The sequence below is a fragment of the Corythoichthys intestinalis genome, chromosome 12 (genome assembly GCF_030265065.1).
Source record: "Corythoichthys intestinalis isolate RoL2023-P3 chromosome 12, ASM3026506v1, whole genome shotgun sequence".
In the NCBI taxonomy this organism is placed as follows: Eukaryota; Metazoa; Chordata; class Actinopteri; order Syngnathiformes; family Syngnathidae; genus Corythoichthys; species Corythoichthys intestinalis.
Window position 1 is genome coordinate 11206789 of NC_080406.1, and position 26544 is coordinate 11233332.

Consider the following 26544-nt stretch of genomic DNA (forward strand, 5'->3'; position numbering starts at 1 on the left):
AAAATTGTCCTATATGCATAATACATCATTGGAAAGCTTAAAATCTCTATTTTCTGGTGGAAAACAAATTTTGAGCATGAGGACATTTTAAAAAATAATTAAATAAACCATAAGCCCTAACTCAAGGTGAGAGCATGAGAGAGCATAATTAAAGACACCATGATTTTAACGAGATATTATCACATACTTCCCTTATTTCGATCCAGAAACTCTGTGTAGCATGTATCACCGAGTGTCAAGACACAGCTGTGAATTGCCACAGCCGGACACTTCTTGGGGATTTTATGGGTAAAACACGGTACTATAACGAGGGTCACGATGCAGAAATCGCAGACGTCAAGGTGGTTGAGATTTTCCTTTTCAAATATTTTACCTTTTTCAAATATTTAACCTTTTAAATAGGGTTGTTCCGATCATGTTTTTTTGCTCCCGATCCGATCCCGATCGTTTTAGTTTGAGTATCTGCCGATCCCGATATTTCCCGATCCGATTGCTTTTTTTTTTATTCCTGATTCAATTCCAATCATTCCCGATAATTTTTCCCGATCATATACATTTTGGCAATGCATTAAGAAAAAAATGAATAAAACTCGGACGAATATATACATTCAACATACAGTACGTAAGTACTGTATTTGTTTATTATGACAATTAATCCTCAAGATGGCATTTACATTATTAACATTCTTTCTGTGAGAGGGATCCACGGATAGAAAGACTTGTGACTTTGTATATTGTGACTAAATATTGCCATCTTGTGTATTTGTTGAGCTTTCAGTAAATGATACTGTAGCCATGCCCCAATGCATGATGGGAAGTGGAACCATGACTGTGCGTAGTGCTATCAATTGATATATCTTCTCTGCATTGGGAAATAACTTAAGGTGTTAAGAAAAAGATCATTTGCTACCTTGCTTCCCCACATTGCTTCCCATGATATTTCTAATCGTAGGGAGAGGGATTTAAAGGCTTTAGCCAATTAAAAAAAGGCTCCAAAGGCTGTCAAAATTCACTCTACTCATTTTACACTGCTTTTTCTCTCTATATATAGGTGAAACGGCGCCATTACAGAATGAGTGCGACAATGCGTGGGTGGGTCGTGCAGCGCATGCATTAATTGCGTTAAATATTTTAACGGGATACATTTTTTTAAAAATAAATTACCGCCGTTATTGGGATAAATTTGATAACTCTACCTTAAGCCTAAACTAAAGACTCTGGATGAGTGTAACATATTATGTTTGTAACGTTAAATACAATTAGAAAACGATTAAATTTAAAAATATATATATATATTAAAAAAAAGGCATGGCCGATATTTTTTTGCCGATTCAGATACTTTGAAAATGACGTGATCAGTCCCTGGGCGTTCTCCTGCCTCCGCCTTCCCCTCTCTTCTCTGGCTGGGCGTCCGCCCTGCGCTCCGTCGCGGGTCGCTGGCTGGGCGCCGGTGTATCAGCTGGGTGTCGCCTGCACCGGCGGGGGACCCTGCCTTGCCTGGGGCTTGGTGGGCCGCTGGGGGCCCCGTGGCGTGCCGTGCCGGTTGGGGGGCTGTGGCTCGTGGTCCGGGTGGGCGGGCGGGGGTGGGTGTAGGCGTGGGGTTGGTGATGCGTCCCCTCCTGCCATCCCTGAAGGCCGGTTGATGGGCGCGCGGGTGGCCCGGGGGACCACCCTGGGTCCCGGGGGGGGGTGACGGTGGCTCCTTTGCTGGGCGGTTGGAGGAGGGATGGGCTGCGCGTGGATCCCCCCGCCCCCCCGCCCGCCCTCCCTCCCCGGGCTGGCTGGGTGTGGGCCGTGGCCCTGGGTGGGTGCCCGCGCGGTCTCTCCGCCCGTCTGCGTGGCTGTCGCGCGCCCGGTGGGGCTTGCGTGCTGCTGGATGTGGTAGGGCATGCTCGGGTTGGGGGTTCCGGTGCCGGGATTGGCGATGCGGCGGCGTAGGGTTGGTCGCCAACGGGCTTTCACTCATAAGAGATTCACACGATTACTGGGTTCTAGATCACAGAACTGATTTGTGTACACTCTACCCCTTTCAATCACTTAGTTTATAGTCTTATAGACACCCCCACCCCCATTCTCCTCTTTCACTGCCCAATAGGCCCCCACATGGTGTAAACCGGAAATACATCTCGCTGACGATAGCACCAGCATATTAGTAACTAGTTTAGATGTTCAATGTATTTCTTGTTGTTGTTTGTGTATGTGTTTCTTTTCTTTCTTCTCTTGTATTTCTTTTCTTCTGTCCCCCCATAATCCCTTCCTGTTCGCTGCTTTGTCATAATAAAAAGGTATTTTGAATCATCACAATGGGAGTATGTCAGACTCTCAATGTGAAACATTAAAACTGTTCAGAATCCGGGCACTTAGACTTCCATTCTCTGTGTCAAACAGCTGAACAGGACAGGTTTAAAAAAAAAAAAAAAAAAAAAAAATGAAAATGACGTGATCGGACCCGATCGATCGACATCTCTAATTGGAGGTATTGCCTCCTCAGTCGCTCCTCCACAAACATGTTTTACATGTCGGTTGGCCCTCTTCCTCTAAGACGCAGGCATCTGTAACTTTTCTCTAGCTGAACTGTTCCTATACCGGTGATTTTGTTTTCTTCGATGGGAGAAAAAGTTGAGTTTTACCTCCTCCAGCCATCGTGTAGCACAGCTGACTCACTGACGCTGAGCAAGGACCGGTTGGGAAGGGATGAGCCTTACCGCTGCCAGCAAGAAATTTATCCCTGCAGTTTTGGGACATAAAATATAGCTAATACCTTAGGGACAGTATGACGGAAAATTTTTGCGGTTTTGAAACCTTGACGTTTTCATAACATGATATACCTTGAAACCGGTAATCGGCACATGCCTAATGTCATTGCGCCATCTCGATGCGGGGATTTGCATTATAGTACACAGGCGCTTTTATTTCCAATGCAAAAACTCTAACACACACTGTAGCGGAAATGGAACGCAGTCTTTGTAGGAGCCTAGTAGTAGTATGTAAACTATCCAGCAGTCGTGTGTACTGCCATTGTGCACGCCTTGTATGGAGAAAAGGCGCGAGCATGACAAATTTGGACTGAAACGGCTATTTTTAAATGGGAAAAACAAAATAAAATCATTAGCACCCCCTGCTGTGAGTGACTTCCAGCACCCGTGAATAAATGATTGAAAAGTAATGAATTATAAACTTATGCATAAGCCATAATATGTTAAGTCCACAACCGCATATATTGGTATTGTTTTTTTTTTTTTTTTCTTTTCAGTTTTACAGAACAACTAAAGTGTTTTAAGTCAGCTGCAGTTTTCCTTTCATTTAATCACTTCAACATTTGCATACTATTCTTTACTTTTGTTTGGACCGGTTAGAAAAACACATTTCAGACAATTTCAAGTCGTTTTATAAGATTAGCTCAATCAGCCATACAAGTATTGAGCCACTCGACATTTCCATCTCTCGTACGCTTTCTCACCACTGCTAATCACAGCTGTCAGGTGCTCCAAACACAAATATGACTGACTGCGAACTCACATTTAGCTGATTATGTTGCTTGAGTAAGTTGCTGAACTCAGCGGCAGTTTCTGTTTCAGGCCGCGAAAAGAGTGCAAATGTTTGTATGTAGGCTATGTGGGTCAGGTAGGGGGCACGACACCACTGTACATGACATTCCTAGAAATCAGTTTCAAGGTTGTTAACTGTGAGTAATGCCCCCATTTGGTACATTCAGCTCTCGCTTGCCCCTATCCTTTACAACGAGTTCTGCTATTCGGGCCCGTGTGTCGTGTTTCACAGCTTCTTTACGAGCTGTTTACAGGAGCGATCCGTTTTCATGTGCTAACTGTACGTCAAATAGCTGATGCATGCCTATCATGGAGTGCAGGAGTTGGAAAAGAAATAGAACTACCGTAGTAGTCTTTTTTTTTTTTTTTTTTTTTTAAGTTTATTTTTGTATAGTGTTTGTAATGACTAGTCAGTGCTGAGTTGGCTTTTCATTAAGATGTACCTTGATTTGCAAAAGCCGCAAGTACAGTATAGGTTTTTCAGGTACTTTTGAGGTACTGTTTTTTGATATTTGTTGATTAGTAAGTTCCCCCAGGAATGTCCAATTCCACGATCGGGGAATTTTCAGCTGATTTTATTGCCTTCCGAAGAAATCAAACAGTTCGCGGAATACAGGGCGAAGTGCAGAATTAGGGTTGTCAAAATGATCGCGTTAACAGGCGGTAATTAATTTTTTAAATTAATCACATTAAAATATTTGACGCATTTAACGCACATGCCCCGCTCAAACGGATTAAAATGACAGCACAGTGTAATGTACACTTGTTACTTGTGTTTTTTGGTGTTTTGTCGCCCTCTGCTGGCGCTGGGGTGCGGCTGATTTTATGGGTTTCAGCACCATGGGCATCTTGTAATTATTGACATCAACAATGGCGGGCTACTAGTTTATTTTTTGATTGAAAATTTGCAAATTTTATTAAAACGAAAACATTAAGAGGGGTTTTAATTAGGGCTGTCAAACGATTAACATTTTTAATCGGGTTGATTACAGCTTAAAAATTAATTAATCGTAATTAATCGCAATTAATCGCAATTCAAACCATCTATAAAATATGCCATATTTTTCCGTAAATTATTGTTGGAATGGAAAGATAAGACACAAGATGGGTATATACGTTGAACATACGCTACATAAGGACTGTATTTGTTTAATATAACAATAAATCAACAAGATGGCATTAACATTATTAACATTCTTTTAAAGCGATCCATGGATAGAATGACTTATAGTTCTTAAAAGAAAAATGTTAGTACAAGTTATAGAAATTTTATATTAAAGCCCCTCTTAATGTTTTCGTTTAAAAAAATAAATAAATAAAAAAAAACTAGTAGCCCGCCATTGTTGATGTCAATAATTACTTACACAATGCTCATTCATGGGTGCTGAAGCCTATAAAATCAGTCACACCCAAGCGCCAGCAGAGGGCGGCAAAACTCCATAACAACAAGTGAGCGTTTCACTGTACTGTCATTTAAATCTGTCTGAGGGGGACATCTGCGTTAATAGCGTCCAATATTTTAACGTGATTAATTTAAAAAATTAATTAACGCCTGTTAACGCAATAATTTTGACAGCCCTAGTTTTAATATAAAATTTCTATAACTTGAACTAACATTTATCTTTTAAGAACTACAAGTCTTTCTATCCATGGATCGCTTTAACAGAATGTTAATAATGTTAATGCCATCTTGTTGATTTATTGTTATAATAAACAAATACAGTACTTACATCCCGTATGTTGAATGTACATACGGTACATTCAACTGTATATAAAGTGGGGAGAACAAGTATTTGATACACTGCCAATGGTTTTGCCATTGGCAGTGTATCAAATACTTGTTCTCCCCACTGTATCCGTCTTGTGTCTTATCTTTCCATTCCAACAATAATTTACAGGTAAAATATGGCATATTTTATAAATGGTTTGAATTGCGATTAATTACAATTACTTAATTTTTAAGCTGTAATAAACTTGATTAAACATTTTAATCGTTTGACAGCCCTAAGAATATTAATTTTTTTCCTGTAGTTTTAATCCCGACCCACTGCTGATCCTGCTCCTCATGGAATCTGAAATGACAAGACTGTATACAGGGAGACTGCTTTTTTTTTAACAGTGGCCTTGATTTTAAGTATTTGACATTATTTTTCATATCCTTGGATTCAATTTTACCAGGATTGAACGACAATTTGCATTAAAAGTGCCCAAAACGTCATTTTTTAAATTTAGACTCGTCTCAAGAATTGCATTAAAATGCAGCTGACTGGATCTAATTCTGATAATATTACTTGGTCAATTTGGCCATGTTTAGTCATTCAGAAGTGTCGGGAAAAAAATAACAAATTCTTGTGTAATTGTTAATCTAACTGCTAAGTACATGATTCACTAAACACAAAACCCCTTTAAAATAACCGTCGCCTAACAGGATGTTTAAAGAGTAATATAAATTATAATTACTACAGTTGTTGCAAAGTAAAGTTTGCTGCAGATGTGTTGGCAGAAAAATTGTTCTGGTTGGCGTTTAGAAATTAAGGTGACATTAACTGTGCATGTTGCACGGCTGTCACTTTGTTTCAGGTGGTGATATGGCAGAAGGCCAAGGCAGCTGACCACAGGAGCGCTCTACTTGCTACGTTGGGCTCCAATACCGTTGCCAACCTACTTCCGTGTCACCATCATCAAGAAGAAGCAGAGGTTTGTTCCTAACTAAGAAAGATGTTAGGTAGATCTACAGTCCATTTAAATGACATAGGTAAAAATAATGATAAGTGAAATACCTTGAGTAACGAGAACGAAATTTGCAGACAGATGATGTTTTGTAAATGCCTAAAAAACACACAAATCACATCATAAAGAAATCATGAGGTTGGGTTGGGGATTATACGTTAAGAATGAACGATCACGAAATATGTTAGCTTGATTTTGGTGATCAGCTGTGAGTATATTTCCTTGATCAAACGTGATGGAAATGTGTGTGACAGCAGCCAATCATTTATAGCTTTTATTGATTTGGGTGGATACACTGCTCTCTAGTGGCAACAGTAAATACGACATTTAACATGGCTAAATCCAGCTGCTCCCTGTTAAGACCAACACAAGAATAGTTTTTGTTTGAGCTAATGTTTTTTAATGCATTCATAATTTAATTTATAGGTATATTTAGCTGTTTTTTGTGGGAATATGTGTTTGAATGATTTGTTAAGAGCATTGTAGAAAAAAAACATTTTATAGAATTTTAATATAGCAGACTTCAAGTTAGCCAATTGCTCTCTTGTTGTACATTCATTGATTTTTGTATACACTTTGACTCCAGGATCAGGTATTTTAATTTATTTTTGAATGAAAATGCAATTCTGCATACTTTAAAGTAATACTCAGGAATGTTGTGTTGTATTCGTATTTAATGCTCATTTAAAAGTGCATTCTTAGCAAGCCTTTTTTTTTTTTGTACAGCTCCTACAATACTGTGCTACATTGTTTGCCTGGCACGGCCAGACTATTCTCCCTGTGTTTTTCAAACACTGAGAGTATAGTCTGGGACCCAGCCCATTAACGGCCTCTCAAGCAAGTACAAAATCAATCGACAAATCAGATTCGTTTATTTGCGTGATGCATTCTTAACGAGCAACGTCACTCTTCCGCGTCGGAAGTCGTCTCCACAACAACACAGATGGCGAACAGGAGAGCCGAGAATATATTCCAATCCACGGTAAAATCGATTTTAAATGACCTAAAACACATCGACACAAGTCATTGACAACAGTCTGTCTCGCGCTAGCCATGTTGAATAAACTCCGCTCTCCTCGTATGTTTACTTCCACGCGCAAGTCCCTCATCCCGCCCGTCGCTGATTGGTCCACTCCGCTGTCTGTTTGCTGTGGCTTGCTCCGCCCTGGAAATTTTATCCGCTTAATGGTGGCCAGACTCAATAGCTGGAACAGCGGTGAGTTTGGAGTACCAGGCTACTACATTGTAGCTTTCCTGATGTTTTTAGTAGATACTTTTTATTGGATACCTTTTCTATTACTGATGTCAAGAAACAGGGGGAACTTCGGTTGTTTAGGTGAGAATTGAATAGTTTTGAAATTTGTGCTGCAACGATTAATCAATTCACTCGAGTAATGCGATTAGAAAAAAGCTTTGAATCAAATTTTGCTGCTTTGAGTATTTAATTAGAGTGGCATTATAATGGTTTGTTTGTAAAGTGTTTACATTTAGTTTTATTGATTTGGGTGGATACACTGCCCTGTAGTGGCAACAGTGCATATGACATAACTCATTTAACATGGCTTGATCCAGCTTCTCCCTGTTAAGACCAACATAAGCTATAAGTATTGTTAAGAAAAATAAAATAAATAAATAAATAAATAAAGCATTTTATTGTATTTAGGCTAGCAGATTTTTGCCATATAAGTTAGCCTATTCTTCTTTTGTTGTACTTAGATCCTCATTCATTTATTTTTTTAAATACCGTTTAAGGCTAAGCTTAGGTATTTTAACTTATCTTTAAATTAGGGCTGTCAAATGATTAAAATTTTTAATCGAGTTAATCACAGCTTAAAAATTAATTGTAATTAATCGCAATTCAAACATCTATAAAGTATGCCATATTTTTGTGTAAATTATTGTTGGAATGGAAAGAGAAGACACAAGACGGATATATACATTCAACATATGGGAAATAAGTACTGCATTTGTTTATTATAACAATAAATCAACAAGATGGCATTAACATTAACATTCTGTTAACGCGATCCATGGATAGAAAGACTTGTAGTTCTTAAAAGATACATGTTAGTACAAGTTATAGAAATTTTATATTAAAACCCCTCTTAATGTTTTCGTTTTAATAAAATTTGTAAAATTTTCAATCAAAAAATAAACTAGTAGCTCGCCATTTTTGATGTCAATAATCACACAATGCTCATGGTGCTTAAACCCATAAAATCAGTCACACCAAAGCGCCAGCAGAGGGTGACAAAACATAAAAAAACACAAGTAACAAGTGGACATGATACAGTGCTGTTATTTTAATCTGTTTGAGCGGGGCATGTGCGTTAATTGCGTCAAATATTTTAACGTAATTAATTTAGAAAATTCATTAACGCTTGTTAACGCGATCATTTTGACAGCCCTACTTTAAATAAAAATGCAATTCCGCAGTTTGAAGAAACACTCGGGAATTTTATTTTGTATTCTCATATGATGCTCTTTTGAAAATGCAAATCTAAGCAAGCCTTTTTTTTTTTTTTACATCTCCTAAAATTTATTCCGCGAAGCATTAAATGTTCCTAATCCGATTACTCAATTATTCAAACTAATTAATTGATGTATTAATCGACTACTAAAATAATCGATAGCTGCAGCCCTAGACATAAGCATGAACTAGAGCCGTGTGGTACACCGAAAATTTACCGTTACCGAAATTCTTCACAATGACCAACGTAATTTTGCCCATGTCGGTAAATTCGGTAATGTAATAAAACAAGAAAATATATTCTTTTCATTCCACTTTGACTCTGTGTTGTTCGGTTATGTTCATTCCCGATTAAGAAAGCAGTCAGTGTGCTTACGTATGAAGTCACGTGATTATCAGGAACTCAAACAAACAGAAGTCCGGTAGGCTAACGCTAGCGGCTAACAGCGGCTACAAATGAACGTGATGAAGTCGGAGCATAAATTATAATAAATAAATGATAATCCAACAGTGACCGTTTAATGGCCACTGCTATTTTTCTGTATGTGTTTGCTTTATTCTGTCATTCTGTTATTCTGTCTCATTACTGCCATCATAAAATCTTAAATGTTTCATTGGCATAAGAGCGATATAGCTTTAATGTGTGTCTGTCTGTGTGTGGGGTGCATGTGTGTGCGTGGATGCATTAAAAAAAATGCTCTGGTAAAAAAAAAAAAAAAAACTGAAACCTTGAACTAAACACTTGTGTTGAGTAATTATGTCACAGCAGCCATTAACAATAAGTTGTTTGAAGTGGACTGTTCAAGCTGTAAGGCATTTGTGTTACAATGACATGTTTGCACAGCCGTCGTATTGATTTTTATCATGTACATTGTTCAAGTCATACAAGAAGATGTTATAAATGTTCATACTTCAATTTTTATTGTTTACAAGAAATTTTATATACTTAATGTTTAGACTGTGTGTACAATTTTTACATTTTTTAAATTGAAATCTAGTAAATAAAGCAACGAGAAACAGTTCATTTGTATTTCATGCATTGATTCAGATTTTCAAATTAACGTATTGGCCCGAATATAAGACTGCACTGATTATAAGACGACCCCCTCTTTTTCTAGACTCAAGTTTGAAAAAATACTTTTTGAACACCAAATTAATTTTTATACAGAAAACAATTACAGTACATCTGAAACAAATGATAATAGCAATATATTTGAGAGAAAAAGCATGTTATTTTGCCTCATTCAAATCTTAATATCTGAACATATAAATATGTAAACTAAAGTGCAATCACATTCGTAAATGAATATCTTCTGGTTTTTGAAATGTAAATAAACCAATCTATTGTGATAAAACAACAGAATTGCAATAACTGCATTAACCATCAAAGTGAAGTCTAACTATAACTTTAGTCTTGAAACAAATCTGAATAAGGAAAAACATTGCAATAAAATAATGCAAACTGGTTAAACTTGAGAGCAGCTGAGATCTGTCATGACAGAACATCGCTTCAATGATATCTGGCGCCATCTAGCGTCGTGAATGGGTATAACGTCTAGACCGCGAATATAAGACGACCCCCACTTTTTCCAGTCTTATTTCAATGCAATAAACACTGTCTTATATTCAGGCCAATATGGTATATAACAGTCCGCTTGGGCAAATTTAAGGCCATATCGCCCAGCCCTAGCATGAATATGGAGCGGCCAAACGCTTATCTTTAGACAGCCATGATTAGGAATTATCCTAAAAAATTCTCTGTATCAATGGAAGGAGTTTTAAAAGTCAAAGTCAAGTTTTAAAAATGGTAACAATTAATCAAGAGCTCACGCTATGAAAAAAATAGTCACGCTAATATTTTTTTGCTAGCTCACCGAGACATATCTTGAGGTTCACAACTTGTTAGTGTGAATGTTTTTTAGTCTTTACGTGCCCTGCAATTAGCTGGCTGTCAGTCCATGGTGTACCTCGTCTCTCACTCCAGTTATACTCAAGCACCGAGCAGAATACGGACGGATGTCTCCTTATAATAGAATTCATATTATACTTGACCGTTAGCTAATAGCCAAGTAGAGCTGGCCTCGAGCCAGCAAATGTGGTCAGTTGGTCACGGGCCAACTAGTCCCTTTCTCTTTTCTTTCTAGATCTTTCCTGTTAAAGAGCATGTGATTTTTAATTTTTTTTTTTTTTTTTTTTTGTTAGCTAAGCTTTGTTGTGCTGATTCTAATTGAATTAGTGTTTGAGCGGTAACTTTTCTGCTCTGTCACGGTAGGTGCCATGTGGCTAGGTATGTCACTGTTAATGCACTTTGACAGATATAGAACAGCACCTTTTCACATTGTTTCGGATGCTTTTGTTGATTTGGCACTGCACCGAGTTACGAGAACAACTTACTGGTCTGACTCACCCTTGCAATGAAAAAATATTGGTAATCAAGGGAGCCGGGTTCACCAGTGCCCCGTTCAGGGGAGAATTGGGGCAAAATGTGACACCAGTTTTTTTTATACATTCAGCCCTTCGAAGGTAAGAAATGGCCACTAATGAGCAGAAACAGAGAAACACATGTGCCCCCGAAATGAGAAAAGGTTCGTTTATTGGCGTCTTTTAGCGAGCATTGTAAATAATGAGCCCGAAGCCATGTGTAGGGGAGCAAAAAAGCAAGGCTCTTCGCCACCTGGAATCGATACAACATTAATAGCGCTCGTAATGTCTTACAAGCTTTCTTCTATAATGGACTTTTTAGTAGGATTGTTCAGTTTTATGTCTAATCGTCAAATTTTGCTCGAGAGAACAGCTGCGAGCAAGGTTTTTCGGCATCTCTCAGTCAGGGAGCTTTCTTGCCAATTTCAAAGCTTTTCTAGCATAGCAAAAATTCACATTGAGTTTTTATTGAACTTGTTTTTTTGCGAGTAGTGTTGATTTGTTTTAGGGCTGCAACGATTAATCAAATAACTTGAGTATTTGATTAGAAAATAAGATTCAAATTAAATTTTGCTGCTGTGAGTATTCCTTTAATTAACGTGGTTTTGTAATGGTTTGTTTTGAAAGTGTTTGCATTAAATTTTTTGATTTGGATGGATACACTGCCCTCTAGTCTGCCTCATTTTACATGGCTGAACCCAGCTGCTCCCTGTTAAGACCAACATAGGCTATGTTTTTGTTGTACTAATGTTTTTTTAATGCATTCGTAACTTAGTTTATAGGTATATTTAGCCGTTTTTTGTGCGAATATATGTCTGAACCATTTGTTAAGAGCATTGTAAAAAAATGAATAAATCAAAAAATAACGTTAGCATTTTATAGCATTTAAGATAGAGGACTTTTGCTATGTAAGTTAGCCAATTGTTCTTTTGTTCTACATAGGTCCTCATTTATTTATTTTTTTATACCGTTTGAGGTTCAGCTCAGGTCTTTTAATTTTCTATGTTCCTTATCCGATTATTGAGATTATTCGAGCTAACTAGCTCATCGATTAATCGACTACTAAAATAATCGATAGCGGCAGCCCTAATTTGTTTTGATTGTTATTTTCAGTCGGATTGAAGTTTGGTTAATGGTGAATTGTGCTCAGATCTATTGTGACATTTTGGTGTTTGTAATTTTAGAATTCAGTGGTCTTCATCAACCGTGTCATCCAATACAATATGTAATACTATCTCTCGGTCTGTCCCAAATGACTGCTTTTCTCCCGATTAGCCATAGTCAGGGACTTTTTTAACGATTAGTCGACTATTCTAATAATTTTTTTTAAACTAATCTAGCAATTACAATATTGTTGATGCTTATCAATTTACAAAAACTTTGTGGAACACTTAAATTTTTAATAAAGTACAAATAAACACAAATAACAATAATTAATCACAAATAAACAATGAGGTCAAATGCTGATAGCATTAGCTAGTGCAAAAGAATAAAATGTAAACAGATTCAGAACACTGACTTCACCTTTCCAACATGATTCCAAAAAAAAAACAAAAAAAAAACGACATATTAGAAATATATGTAACATTAATATTATAGTATACTACTATATAAGGGTGTAACGGTACATGTAATAGTATTGAACCGTTTTGGTACGTGGTAGTCGGTTCGGAACGGACGCGTACCGAACGAGTTTCTGACGTAATATAACCCTTACTTTTCGAGGCTGTGAGTCGATCGGGTTACAGTTTCTTTGTGTAGATTATATTTACTCCGTCTTCTCTACTATAATGAGGACCAACACGGTAGGACAGTCCAGAAACGTCAACGGCGCGATAACGTGGCTTCCGCGAGAACGCAGTGAAACGCGGGCGTTAGAGTCAATATGCCAATGCACATTAGTCACAGTGCGGCCGCGTGTTAGATGCGTTCCAGAAGCGTCTCAACGCGACGCACGCGAAAAGAACGGCAGAGTTTATTATTTGACGCGAGACGCGGCCCTCCTGCGTCAATACTACTTGCTAGGATCGGGCCGGAAGTCACTCGTGTAATAATACGGTGGATCCGATCGATTTTCAAACTAATATGCAATCGTAACCTAATTTTTGAGTCCATCAGATCTCTTGAGTGGTAGATCGGGGCACAGTTGACTTGTCTTTGTTGATTTACTGCTGTCTTCTCTGCTATAATAATAACCAACACGGCCCTGTGTTTAATGCAAAACACTCCTACCACAACAAAACAAGTAGGAACTAAAGTTATACAACATAAAATGTACAATATAAATGAATACTACATCACATTTGTAAAATATAAACACATAATAAAATAAATAATAGCCCATTTAAATAAACTACAGTGGTACCTCTACATACGAATTTAATTCGTTCCAGGACCTTGTTTGTAAGTCGAAATGGTCGTATGTCGAGCAGGATTTTCCCATAGGAATACATTATAATTCCATTAATTCGTTCCAAAGCCTAAAAACATACACTAAATTCTTAATAAATACTGCTGGCACTGTTACAAATGGCAATTAAACATAGAAAAATAAATAAATAAATCAGAATAATAGAAGAAGAAGAAGAAGAATTAATAATTATTCCTGAAAATAATGTAACGAATCGGATTCTAATATGGCGGACACTTTTTACTGTCCCTGAACGCACCGCAAAGGTGACGTCTCCAGTGAGATAGGTCGGTGCGGTAGAGATAATACTTTCGTTTTCCTGAGAGCAGTCAACTGCTTAAGACAATGAGCGTTTTGTGTTGGATAAGTTCTTAAATAAATGATAAAAACGTGACAAAGCTGGCGATTTCCTTGGCAATGTTACCACAATAATAATTGTCACCTTAACTTATAAACAGTGGCGAACGGTGGTCATAAGAGGACCATGGAGCTGTATTGTTGAGCCGGTTCAGGGACGCGCACCCCAAGCTCATATTTTTCTATAACTTGCATCTTCATTTCAAAGGTAAGCATCACTTTTTTCCTTGTTTCTCCAACTGTATCAACTTTTTTTGAAAACTGTGTTGATTTCTCACATAAGAAAATCCACCGTGGGTTCGTTTGCAGTGCTGTCATGTCGTATTTCGAGCAACTCGTCGGATGTAGAAACAAATGGCGGCTCAAATTTTACGTCGGATGTCGAAAAGATCGTGTGTCGAAGTGATCGTATGTAGAGGTACCACTGTATATTGAAATGAGCTAAAACACCTGTAATTAAATAATAAGAATAAAACAAATATCCTGCTTACACAATTAAAATTTATTAATTTTTGTGTGGCGCTTTAACTTGAGATAATCCCCCAGTAAAGCTTTTGAAAACCGTTCATAAGAAAAAAAAAAAGTTTCATTGAGGCATTTCATTTGTAAAATACATGTTAAAATCTTTGTCATTGGGATTGCTTTTCTCTTTAGCACAGGACTTCTTTTTTCTTCTTTCTTTCAGAAAGAAAGCTGACCAATACGCGGGGTCTGAAAGGCAAATTGTTGTTGGATTATCTTTAAATACCCGCTACTTTTTGAGCAGAATTCTAGCTTTGTATAGGCTAATGTTCCTATTGTTGAAAGCACAAAAGTGTGTAATAAACAACTAGCACATTTATATTTTGCATTTTGTTTTTTTACTGCACCGAAAATGAACCGAACCGTGACCTTAAAACCGAGGTACGTACCGAAACGAGATTTTTGTGTACCGTTACACCCCTACCACTATATTTATATACATAATAATACATTATAAAATAAAGTAAGTAAGATTAGTGCAGTCCAGTGTTTCCGTTTTTAAAAAAATAAAAAAAAATTGTTGTTTTTTTCCCCAAGTGGGAGAATCCATCATTCTAACAACTACAATCTGCAAGCTGTGCACTGACTACTGAGACTGTGAGACCTACAGCTTTCGAGAGCTGCAGCAGAATAGATGAATAAATGTCATGTGTCACAGGAGTGAAGTACGTGAAAATAAATTTATGATGATACGTTGTCGGTATGACACACATCAAGGCAACTTCAAATACAAAAAATGTCGTTAGTTAGTGTATACGGACTTACGATCTGCCAGCTTGTTGTCTCCTGTCATCTTCCAAAATTTCAACTGGGTGACGGCGCTTCAGTTGTTCATTCACGGCCAACGTGCTGCCGTGGTATGCAACCTTGGCATTGTAGAAACTGCACACAACAGTATATCCTTTTTTTAATTGAAATAAGTCCATGCTTTGTCTACTCTGGTGCACTTTTTTAAAAATTTGTGCCACTTTCCCCGCTTGAATCCCGAGCGTCCGCCATCCTCAACTTTCCGTGTATACATTTTTTTAAATGGGATGGTGTGCTCGTCGACACATTTATGTCATCGATGACACCGACTAGTTGGGACAGCTCTAACTATCTCTTAATTCTTTTTCTACTTAAGATATTTCTAGAGGGTTTTTTCCCAAAGCCAGGAGCTGATGTCTCTTCAACCAGCACTGCTGTTCCAGACAAAACATTCATTTATGTCAACGATCGGCCCGTCCACCATAAGGACATCATTAAAGTAAGATTCTTGTGACAACTTGCTGTGCTATAAGTATTCTTGGTTCTAATAGCTTCCGTCTCAATTTATGATCTGTCATCAGTTACTTCGTCAACACTATGCTGCGCAATATGCCGATGAGTCGGCGCAAAACCGCTACCCTATCCTAATGCTTAAAATTGCTGTTTCGCCCTCTTCGGTGGATGTCAATCTGACACCTGACAAGACCCAGGTTCTTCTCCACAATAAGGTATTTCAGGAAGCTTGATCACAGACAAATTGCAGTGTCCTAATCTCTATGAATATTCTGTTTGCTTTTAGGAAGCTTTGTTTACTGCTTTAGAAGCTCTGCTTGTTTCTCTCTACGGTTATCGGCCTGGTCGCAACTCTCCAACGGAGCAGCTTGGCCGTGAAACATCATTAATGCCATCCTCAAAAACTGGTGCTGTAGAACCAGGGGATGAGATCACGACATTGCAGAACGTTGTGGAAAATCACACACTTAAAAATACGCTTGAACAGTCTAAACAGCCACCAAGCCGACGGACCTCAGACAGTAGCTCTTCATCCTCGGTAGCAGAGGACTGGATCGTCAACCGGATGCCCGGTGGTGATGAAACTAAACGCTCATCAAGTGAACTCCCCAAAGCACTCGAGGATGACGCAGACTTGAGTAGACCTCGTATATCTGCTGAAGAATGGAGCAAAGGCACGGCTTTGACAGACCCGATATCAGGAGAGCCTTTGGAGCCTGTCAGAGTCCATCAAATCTCTGCTCCGATTAGCCCCGTTGTCAACGAGATCGAAGCAAACAAAAAAACATCCAACATCATTACAGAAAAGCGTGTGGCTCTGACAGCCTTTGACCTGATCAGCAACCGGACGTTGAGAGCGCCGCAATCACCGGTCGCCCTTTTTGAGAAGGAGGCCCGCATTGAGGTTCTCAGGGAGAAACCTACTGCCAGCGTACAGGAGATCAGCATTGCTGTAAATGACAGGTGGAAAAATCTAATGGAGGAAGACCGTAAGAAGTAAGTGTCATCAGATGTTTTTTGTTTTTGCAGTTGTTCCGCATGGTAGAAATTGCTCTCATGGAAGTACAATGAAACCTTGTTTTAAAGGGTATTGCAACACCTGGGGAAATGCTAATATTCCATCATTTATCCATAAACGCATGCCTTTTGGATTCATATCATGCCACTTCGTGTAATTACACACATCGCAACACCATGAAAATGATAGAAATTTGGATCGATTATCAAGCTAAAACAACCGGCGCCCGAGATCCCGGAAATCTAGCACATTGTATGCGTGACATCACAACAAGGAAACAACCGGCTCAGTGCTTAGTACTGAATGGCGGCGATGATGGCGGACAATTTTGTTTCTAGCTGCAGCGACGAATCCAACGTAACGAACGTTCTTCTAATGGTGACGAGGAGAGTTATGAACCTTTCTTTGGTGTTTTGGGTTATCAGTTTGAGCCCAAACGAAAGCCAATGCAGCCTAATGAAAGGATCATTGAGCGGAGCAATCACACTGATGAAACACCGGCAACGGATCGTGTGGGAAACACCGAATGGTTTGTTTTGCATTTCTTTTTGTAAAGCTGATACACTGTGACTGCAAAATAAAGTAATGTATAGAACAATTATGATTTAGGATTTAGGTTTTCGCTCTGCCAACAGACACAAATATTAATGGGATTAGAGGATTTGTTGTATATATTTTACGAGCGATAATTTATACATGTGTCCAGTCCTATAACCAATGCGTGATATGTTTTTTATTATAAAAGAGTACTCACTCTGGCCATTTCGAGCTTGGCTGCTCTGCTCCTTTGGTTAGCCTGGGGTGGTGGGGTGGTCTCATCAGAGCCAGTCATCGTTCTCTTTCTCGATATCTCAGGACATTTAGGTGGCTGTGCGTGTATGGTAGGCACTGCATCTGCTTTCAGCAGCAATTTCTTAGCAAAACCTGATTTCATTTGTCCATAGTTCGGATAGCTTTCAGGTGTAAAATGTGCACCACACAAAACCGTGCCGGAGGCTGGGTCTGCAAAATTAGCCCTCTTAGCATGGACGAACTTCACTCATTGTCTGCGTAGTCCAGCTCTTTTTCTCGCGTTCGGGAACTCATGGGCACTACATTGCGACAAATGGCTATTTGTACACCACATAGCATGACAGGTTTGAACCATTTTAGCGATTTTTTGATAAAACACGAACGCAACTCTTTCGTCGTTAAACAACGATGGCACGTGCCTCGACCTTTTGTTTCCTTGCTGGGACGTCTCCGACCCATTCGGCTGTTTCCGGAATACTTTCGGAAATGTTCGTAATTTTTGATCTATTTTCGATAATTGCTCATGAATGTGATTTATTTATTTTTTGTTAACTTTATTAATATTTGTTATCTTGCCACATAATGGTTCTATTGATATCTCACATCCCCTTAGTATTATAATACCCTTTAAAGGACTAAAGAGGGCAGGGTTTGTCAGTGTCATCTGTTAAATTTAAGCTCTATTTTCCCTGGACAAAATGATCTACTGATTTACTGGCAGTCTGTCGCCAACAATGGCACTGAAAATTGAATCAACCACCAATGTCACAATGGTATCACTTGAAATGTTTCTGTGCCCAGTTCTCAGCATTGTTTTTGTTCATCGAAAATCACATCCACGCTTAATTCAAAAGCGCTTAGTGGAGTGACAGAAAGTTGGCTAGTCAAGAACAGATTTGGCAGCACACAGATGGAGGTAATGAGCGTTAGCGTTTGACCCGTGCGCCCCCTGCGAGTCAAAGGATTTACATTAATGAAGGTAAGACAGGGATGGAGTCATTCAGGAAGGAGAGAAAAAAATCAGGAAAACATTGCTAGTCCCAAAATGTCCTATTACTCCACATATTTACCATAGTGAATTGGATTTACCCGTAATTTTCGGATTATAAACCGCTACTTTTTTCCTTCATTTCGAATCCTGCGATTTATAGTCCAGTGCGACTTATTTGTTGATTTATTTGGGTTAAGAGTAGCAGTGCAACGGTTCGCGGTTCAAAACCGAACCGAACGGTTCGCCCTGTTCGGTTCAATACGCCTTTATGAACCGCGCCTTTTTGGTTTTGCAATTACAGTAATTTATTCCGAATGCTTGTGGAATGAATTGGTCAAACTCTGTGTGCCTGTGTGTGACGTGAAGCGCAGCTGTGGAGAAATTCCCGCCCCACGAGTAGATGTCCAATCGCTGTCAAGCACCTGTGTAATAGGAGCCGAGTACGCCCTCTCTCGCTTACGAGCGAAGTGAAAGTGAAACAAGAAAGAAAACAAAAAAAGTTATGGCGAGCGGAGGAGTCGACAGACCGAATTTTGAGGAAGCACCGGCTTCTTTCAAATCTGCGGTGTGGCAACATTTCGGTTTCCCCGTGGACTACAATGCAGACGGAGAGAAAATATTGAAAAAAACATAAAACAATTTGCAAGCATTGCTCAGCGCTTGTTCCCTATGCTAACGACAAGACTTCTAACATGACTCAGCAGTCAGCACTTCAGAACACCGGCATCACCCACAGACATCGTTTTCTCAGAGCAGGACAACCCCGAAGATGACACCAGTGAAAACAAACGGGTCTATAGAAGAGGCGTTCCAAAAGCCTTACAATATCAGGTCAGAAAAACACAAGAAAATAACCCACGCAGTGGGTATTTTCATTGCAAAAGACATGCAACCATATTCCGTGGTTGAAGATGTGGGCTTCGTTAATTTAATTGCAACGCTTGACCCGCGTTATATTGTTCCCTTGCGGACATATTTCGCCCACAACATAATCCCCGACATTTAAGAAATGGCACGCAAAGCCATTGAAGATGATTTCACGAAAGCACATAGTTTCTCCCTGACCGCTGATAGTTGGACGTCCCGTGCTACAGAGTGCTACTACCTAACTGTGACGGTCCACTATAATTCATACCTGTCAAGTTGTACGGTCTCGTTGTAATTTGTACACGTGAGCACTGGTTTTTAAATGTGTACGCCGTCCGTTACGTTCAAAATCTGCACGTTTTTCGTGCATTGCGTTTTTGGTTTTTTTTCTCCATCCGTTCGGATTTGGTCAACGTTTCTGCAACGTTTCTGTTCGTTAATACTTGAATGACACGAGAAAAGTCAGACACGGAGAGGGAAGAGTGTTTGTTGAGACGCTGTAGCAAACGCGATGCTAGGCTAGGTGGCTCCAATTTCCTGACCGTGGCCGACATCATACAATCTATGCCTAGATATCGCATGCATATAGAACTACAAGCAAAATGACACTCGGTAGCGTTAGTAAACAGCCGCCATTTTAGAGCAGTATACGTCTCAGAAAGGCTCTGTTGTAGTAAACCTTCCGAGCGAACCTAAGCAACTTTTTATCCAAAATACTCCTAAATCGGCAAAATCTTGACTTGAGTCTATCTTTAAAGGATGAAACAGTTATAAAATTTTCACATGTCGAAAGTAGACGGAAAGGAACTAAGGCAAAAACGGGAGCAATTTTATCAACTTTATCGGTTGATTCACAACATTAAATGACCTCCAAACATAGCAAAGGTTACTATGTTGTTTTTTTGTTTTTTTTTAATGAAAAAAAACCCGAACGGTATCACCAGTTACTTTGCCAAGTAACTTTTTTACTACTGTGTGTGTATTTCAGTAGTCAGTCACTACACTTGCCAAAGAGCTAAGAGGCATTTTAACAGTCTAAAATGTTTACATTTTAAGTGTTTATTTCATTTTTTTTAAAAGCAAAATAAAGGCAGTTTAAAAAAAAAAAAAAGCAAAACGCAAACCGAACCGAAACCGTGATCCCAAAACCGAGGTTCAAACCGAACCGTGGGCTAACTGAACCGTTGCACCCCTAGTTAAGAGGTAACACTTTATCTAACAGCGGCATTATAAGACCATCATATTTATGACATGACTCTATCATGGGCATTACTGAATGCCTATAACAGATGTTATAAAGTGTCATCCGGCAAATTATGTCACTAACTCCATTTATGTCCAGCTCGGATCTTTTACATCCATTCAAATTGAGATAATCTGCCGGATAACATTAAATGACATCTGTGTATGCATTCATTAATGCTCATAACAGTATCATGTCATAATTATGATTGTCTATTGACAGTCTTATGGCAGCACTGTCAAAAAAAGTGTTACCAAATCCCATAACTAGCAATTACTGAAACAAATGGAACAGTAACTGAAGAAATAATTTGCACAAAACATGAATTTTGATTGTTATTTACATCTGTAGCGCAGCAATGCATGCTAGGAGGCATGTTGGACAACAACAATGTTGACGGTAGGTGGCAGCAGAGGTTGACTGTCTCCCCAAGGGAGCAGTGATGGCCAAATTAAGCTTCTTGAAGCAATGAAGCCTTGCAGCCAATTGGTCCAAAGCTTCATGGTGGTTCATTTGGCCTTATGACAGTTGTATGATGCTGCAGTTGAATAGAGTTTTCCGGTTAATATATTTTGGTGTAAATATCCCATAATACTGTGAGGACAGCTGAAGTTTCTTGTCCAGTGCGGCTTTTGTATGAACAAATGCCGTTTTAGTGTGAAATTTGTATAAAAACTATAGTCAGGTGCGCCTTATAGTGCAAAAATTAGGTATCATTGTATATTAAATTTATTGACTAGATTTTACAGGTTTCATTCTGACGCCGCATTGTCAAAAACGGATTGATTTTATTACTAATGTTTTCACCCAGAATGCCTCTTTTTCTGAAACTTGTGGTCAATTACGTTTCTACATTTTGGATATTTGTATGTATTTTACAGATATGAGGAGAAGGCCAAAAAACAACTGGAACACCACGACCGCACTTGCGCAGCCAAACTGGCGAACAGCGGCGGACCAAAAGAGCGACGGGCCGTCTCTGCAACAGGCCAGAAGCGCAAGGCCCCACCGTTCTCCAACCAGCAATTGCTGGATGAGCTCTTCTCCGCTCACCCCCAGAAGAAGCCCAAGAGCCCACAGCCCAGGCCTTCACGGCCCCTCCCCTGTTGCTTATCGAGCCTTCGCTCACGGCTCCAGCGCCTCTCATCATCCCGTAACACGGCGGCACCGCAGGGCCTCCGTCTTATAAACCGGCTGGCCTCTCAGAGCGTCTGGGTGATTTTATGTGGTCAGAGGCTCATGTTGTTAAACCCCTTTCGGGTACAGGAGACCTTGCTGCTTGAGAAACTCCTACAGAATAATATACTCCCAGCAGTCACTCTGCAGAACCCTATACAAGTAACAGATGGGTAACGTATCACTCGTTTCTCACTTGCACACAGCCTAGCTGGCCACTGATCAACAATGCTTTTAGGACTGAATAACCAATATTAGTGTTACACCTGCATACTGTACATAGAGTACATCAGGGCTGGGCAAATTCACTCTGTTCTTTAATCTGGTCCACTAGTACTTGATGTATTTCCCTCAATTTATCATTTTACAATTCTGTATTTCAATGTTTTGAAAACAAATTTTTCTAACGATAGATAAGCACAGCTATTGATTATAAATCAATAGCAAGTGACTTTAAAATGTTAGCAGATGATATTTTGGACACAAATCCATCCATAAAAGTGACAGAAAAGTAATTAGTCTTCCTTTCTAATCTGTCTTGGCCCCGCCCACTAAAACATCCCAAACACAAGATGATGTCACACCCAGAACGAGTGGAAGATTTTTGCAGTCTGCTAGCATGCTATCCATAGGCTTTCTATTCTCTTGTTTTCGTGTGACCGCTCTATCAGTCAACATGAACTAGCAAGCCCATCACCAGGAAGCGAAACATGATCCTCACTTCCGTCTGCCATGTCACAACCAGAATTGCTGAAAAAAAGGAAAATAAAGAGGAAAATAAGTATTTGAACACCCTGCGATTTTGCATGTTCTCCCACTTAGAAATTATGGGCGGGTTTGAAAATTTCATGGTAGGTGCTTGTCCACTGTGAGAGACAATCTAAAGAAAAAAAAATCCAGAAATCACAGTGTATGATTTTTTTAACAATTTATTTGTATAATACTGCTGCAAATAAGTATTTGAACACCTATTAGCGTGAACTGTGAGTCTCAAAGGCCTGTTAGTCACCTTTAAAAAGTCCAACGAATAAGTGGAGTGGAGGTGGACTTTTTGAGGCAGGTAGCTGCATATAAACACCTGTCCACCCCATACAATCATGAAGACTCCAATCACTAATATGGTCAGTCCACAGAGCTGTCCAAAGTCACCTGAGACAGAATTGTCGACCTCTACAAGGCTGGAAAGGGTTACGGGGCAATTGCCAAGCAGCTTGGTGATATAAGATCCACTGTTGGAGCAATCATTAGAAAATGGAAGAAGCAAAACGTGAATGTCAATCTTGCTTGGACTGGGGCACCATGTAAGATCCACTTCATAGGGTCTCAATGATTCTAAGAATGGTAAGGAATAAGCCAAGAACTACACAGGGAGAGCTGGTCAATGACCTGCATGGAGCTGGGACCACCATTTCCAAGGTTGCTGTTGTTAATACACTAAGACATGATGATTAAAAATCATTCATGGACCGGAAGGTTCCCCTGCTTAAACCAGCACAGGTCCAGGCATGTTTTACGTTTGCCAATGACCATTTGGGTGATCCAGAGGAGTCATGGGTCAAAGTCATGTGGTCATAAGAGATCAAAATGGAACTTTTTGGTCTTAATTCCACTCATGGTGTTTGGAGGAAGAAAATGATGGGTACCATCTCAAGAACACCATCCCTTCTGTGAAGCACGGGGATGGTAGCATCATGCTTTGGGGGTGTTTTTCTGCACATGGGACTGGACAACTGCACTGTATTAAGGACAGGATGACCAGGGCCATGTATTGTGAGATGTGAGATCCAACATGACAGTGGCCTGAAGCCTGGCCTGGCCAGAAAGCCATAATTACCAAGGAGTGGCTTTGTAAAAAGCATATCAAGGTTCTGGAGGGCTCTAGCCAGTCTCAAGACCCAAACCCAATAGAAAATCTTTGGAGGAAGCTCAAACTCTGTGTTTCTCAGTGACAGTCCAGAAACCTGATTGATCTAGAGAAGATCTGAGTGGAGCAGTGGCGCAAAATCGCTGCTGCAGTCTGTGCAAACCTGGTGAAAGGTTACAGGAAATGTTTGACCTCTGTAATTGTAATCAACGGCTACTGTATCAAATCTTAGCATTGATTATAAGAACACTTTTGTTCAATTGGAACCTAAAAGTATAATAATTCATAGCTGCCATTGACTATGAAGCCCACCCCCAGTGGATTGGATATCTATTCCCGTCAGTGGCACTGAAGCATGATCATTTACTGCCAGCCCTCACCGTTTTTTTTATTTGTTTGTTTGCTTCTACTGTAGGAGTTTGGGGGGAAGTGACTACATGGATGCCTTGTGCAAAATGGAGAAACAAAGCCCAGATCTGAATGGGAGGATGATCATATCTGACCCAAGACTTGTCGCTAATGGGTTTAAAGTCAGACTCACTCCAGGTCAGTGTCGTTTTTATCAACGATGACTATAACGAAAATATTAGGGCTATCAAACGATTAAATTTTTTAATCGAGTTAATCACAGCTTAAACATTAATTAATCATAATTAATCGCAATTCAAACCATCTATAAAATATGCCATATTTTTCTGTAAATTATTGTTGGAATGGAAAGATAAGACGGATATATACATTCAACATACTGTACATAAGTACTGTATTTGTTTATTATAACAATAAATCAAGAAGATGGCATTAACATTATTAACATTCTGTTAAAGCGATCCATGGATGGAAAGACTTGTAGTTCTTAAAAGATAAATGTTAGTACAAGTTATAGAAATTTTATATTAAAACCCCTCTTAATGTTTTCGTTTTGATAAAATTTGAAAAATTTTCAATCAAAAAATAAACTAGTAGCCCGCCATTGTTGATGTCAATAATTACTTACACAATGCTCATGGGTGCTGAAGCCTATAAAATCAGTCACACCCAAGCGCCAGCAGAGGGCGGCAAAACTCCATAAAACACAATTAACAAGTGGGCATTTCACTCTACTGTCATTTAAATCTGTCTGAGCGGGACATGTGCGTTAATTGCGTCAAATATTTTAACGTGATTAATTAAAAAATTAATTGCCGCCTATTAACGCGATAATTTTGACAGCCCTAATTAAAACCCCTCTTAATGTTTTCGTTTTAATAAAGTTTGTAAAATTTTCAATCAAAAGACTAGTAGCTCGCCATTGTTGATGTCAATAATCACACAATGCTCATGGTGCTTAAACCCATAAAATCAGTCGTACCCAAGCGCCAGCAGAGGGCGGCAAAACACCAAAAAACAAGTAACAAGTGGAAATGACACTTTGCTGTCATTTTAATCTGTTTGAGCGGTCCATGTGCGTTAAATGCGTCAAATATTTTAACGTGATTAATTAGAAAAATTAATTAATGCCCGTTAGCGCAATAATATTGAAAGCCCTAGAACACAGGTGTCAAACCGGTCCTCAAAGGGCAGCAGTGGGTACTGGATTTCATCCCAACCAAACAAGATGAATACCTTTTCACCAATCTGGTGTTTTACAAGTGTAATAATAATAATAATGATACATTTTATTTATAGATCGCTTTTACCGGTGCTCAAAGGCGCTTTACAGTTGAGGGGGGGGGGGGGGGGGGAGTGTAATCAGTTGACTGCTGTCAGGTGCTGCTTATTTTAGCAGAAACCTCATTGGTTGAACTGTCTGTGCTGGATCTGTTGGAACAAAGACCGGGACCCACTGCGGCCCTTTATGGAATTGGTTTGACCCCTGCCCTAGTATTTTTTTTTTCGACGAACAATTTTTCATGACGATGACGAGACTATAACGAGCTAAAAACGTGTCTTTGGGGACTTAAAACATAACGAGAACAATGCCAGTTTTCGTCTGACGAGATGAGAACGAGACAAAAATGCCCCATAGTTTCCAGTCACATGTTCACAATTTGTGACATTTTTATGTGTAGCAGTTTCTGGTTGTGTCACTCATGTGATGTGCTGTGCACCAGCCCCCGACACACCAGTGTAGTTTCCTGGCTTGCTTGTTTTGAAACACGTGGTAAGATTTGTTTTCTTATCTTGGCAAGAGAGGATATGCAATGTTTCTTTAGCCTTTAAATGTACTTCGTAGCATTAGCATAACAGTCACATTCGCGCTAGAATTATGCTAATGCTAACAGCGAGCGTCCTTTTAAACTCTCGGACAGCTTTTATTTACATACAGTTCGTGGCGTCCTGATGGGTATAAGTAATTGAAAATAATGGACTCTTTTCCTGCTGAGTCTGTATTATGATCATGAAATTGGCGTCCCTGTAGACGCTACAATACCAGTGTATGCTCGTCTGTCAATGTTCCTTTGAAATAGTTAGAAACCTTTTTTTATTTTGGAGTAAAACTTTTTTGAGTTTTACAGACGAAAATATTTTTGAGTAAATATCCACTAAAACTAGACTGAATTAATTTGAATTTACGTCAACAAAAGACAAACACATTTTAAAATGACTAAAATATGACTAGGACTTGTATTATCGTCCAAAAGACTAGACGAAAATTAAAAGGGCTGCCAAAAACAACAGTGCTCGAATTGAACAAAATACCGTACACTGAATTTGTTTGTGTAGATTACACGCTTTAAAATAACATAAGATCCATTATAAACCATTTTTTGCATAGAACAAATTCAAATGTCAATTGTCCATGAAACGCATTCCTGTTATGATGTAATATTACGCGCTACATTAGATTGGCAGCAAAACAAACCCGAACTACTGAGTGTAAATATTTTTCATT

At 39.1% G+C, this 26544-nt stretch overlaps 1 protein-coding gene across 2 annotated transcripts in view; it reads left to right on the forward strand.

Moving 5' to 3' along the window:
- The window catches only part of pms1 (PMS1 homolog 1, mismatch repair system component), a 39672-nt gene that overhangs the window by 7870 nt on the left and 5258 nt on the right, over positions 1–26544 (forward strand). For both annotated transcript variants that reach the window (XM_057851488.1, XM_057851487.1), the window contains 6 exons: positions 6129–6245; positions 15582–15704; positions 15787–15933; positions 16005–16714; positions 21511–21978; positions 24085–24215. In XM_057851488.1, the coding sequence (XP_057707471.1) occupies positions 6129–6245; positions 15582–15704; positions 15787–15933; positions 16005–16714; positions 21511–21978; positions 24085–24215 (1696 nt within the window). The remainder of the gene's footprint in view (positions 1–6128; positions 6246–15581; positions 15705–15786; positions 15934–16004; positions 16715–21510; positions 21979–24084; positions 24216–26544) is intronic.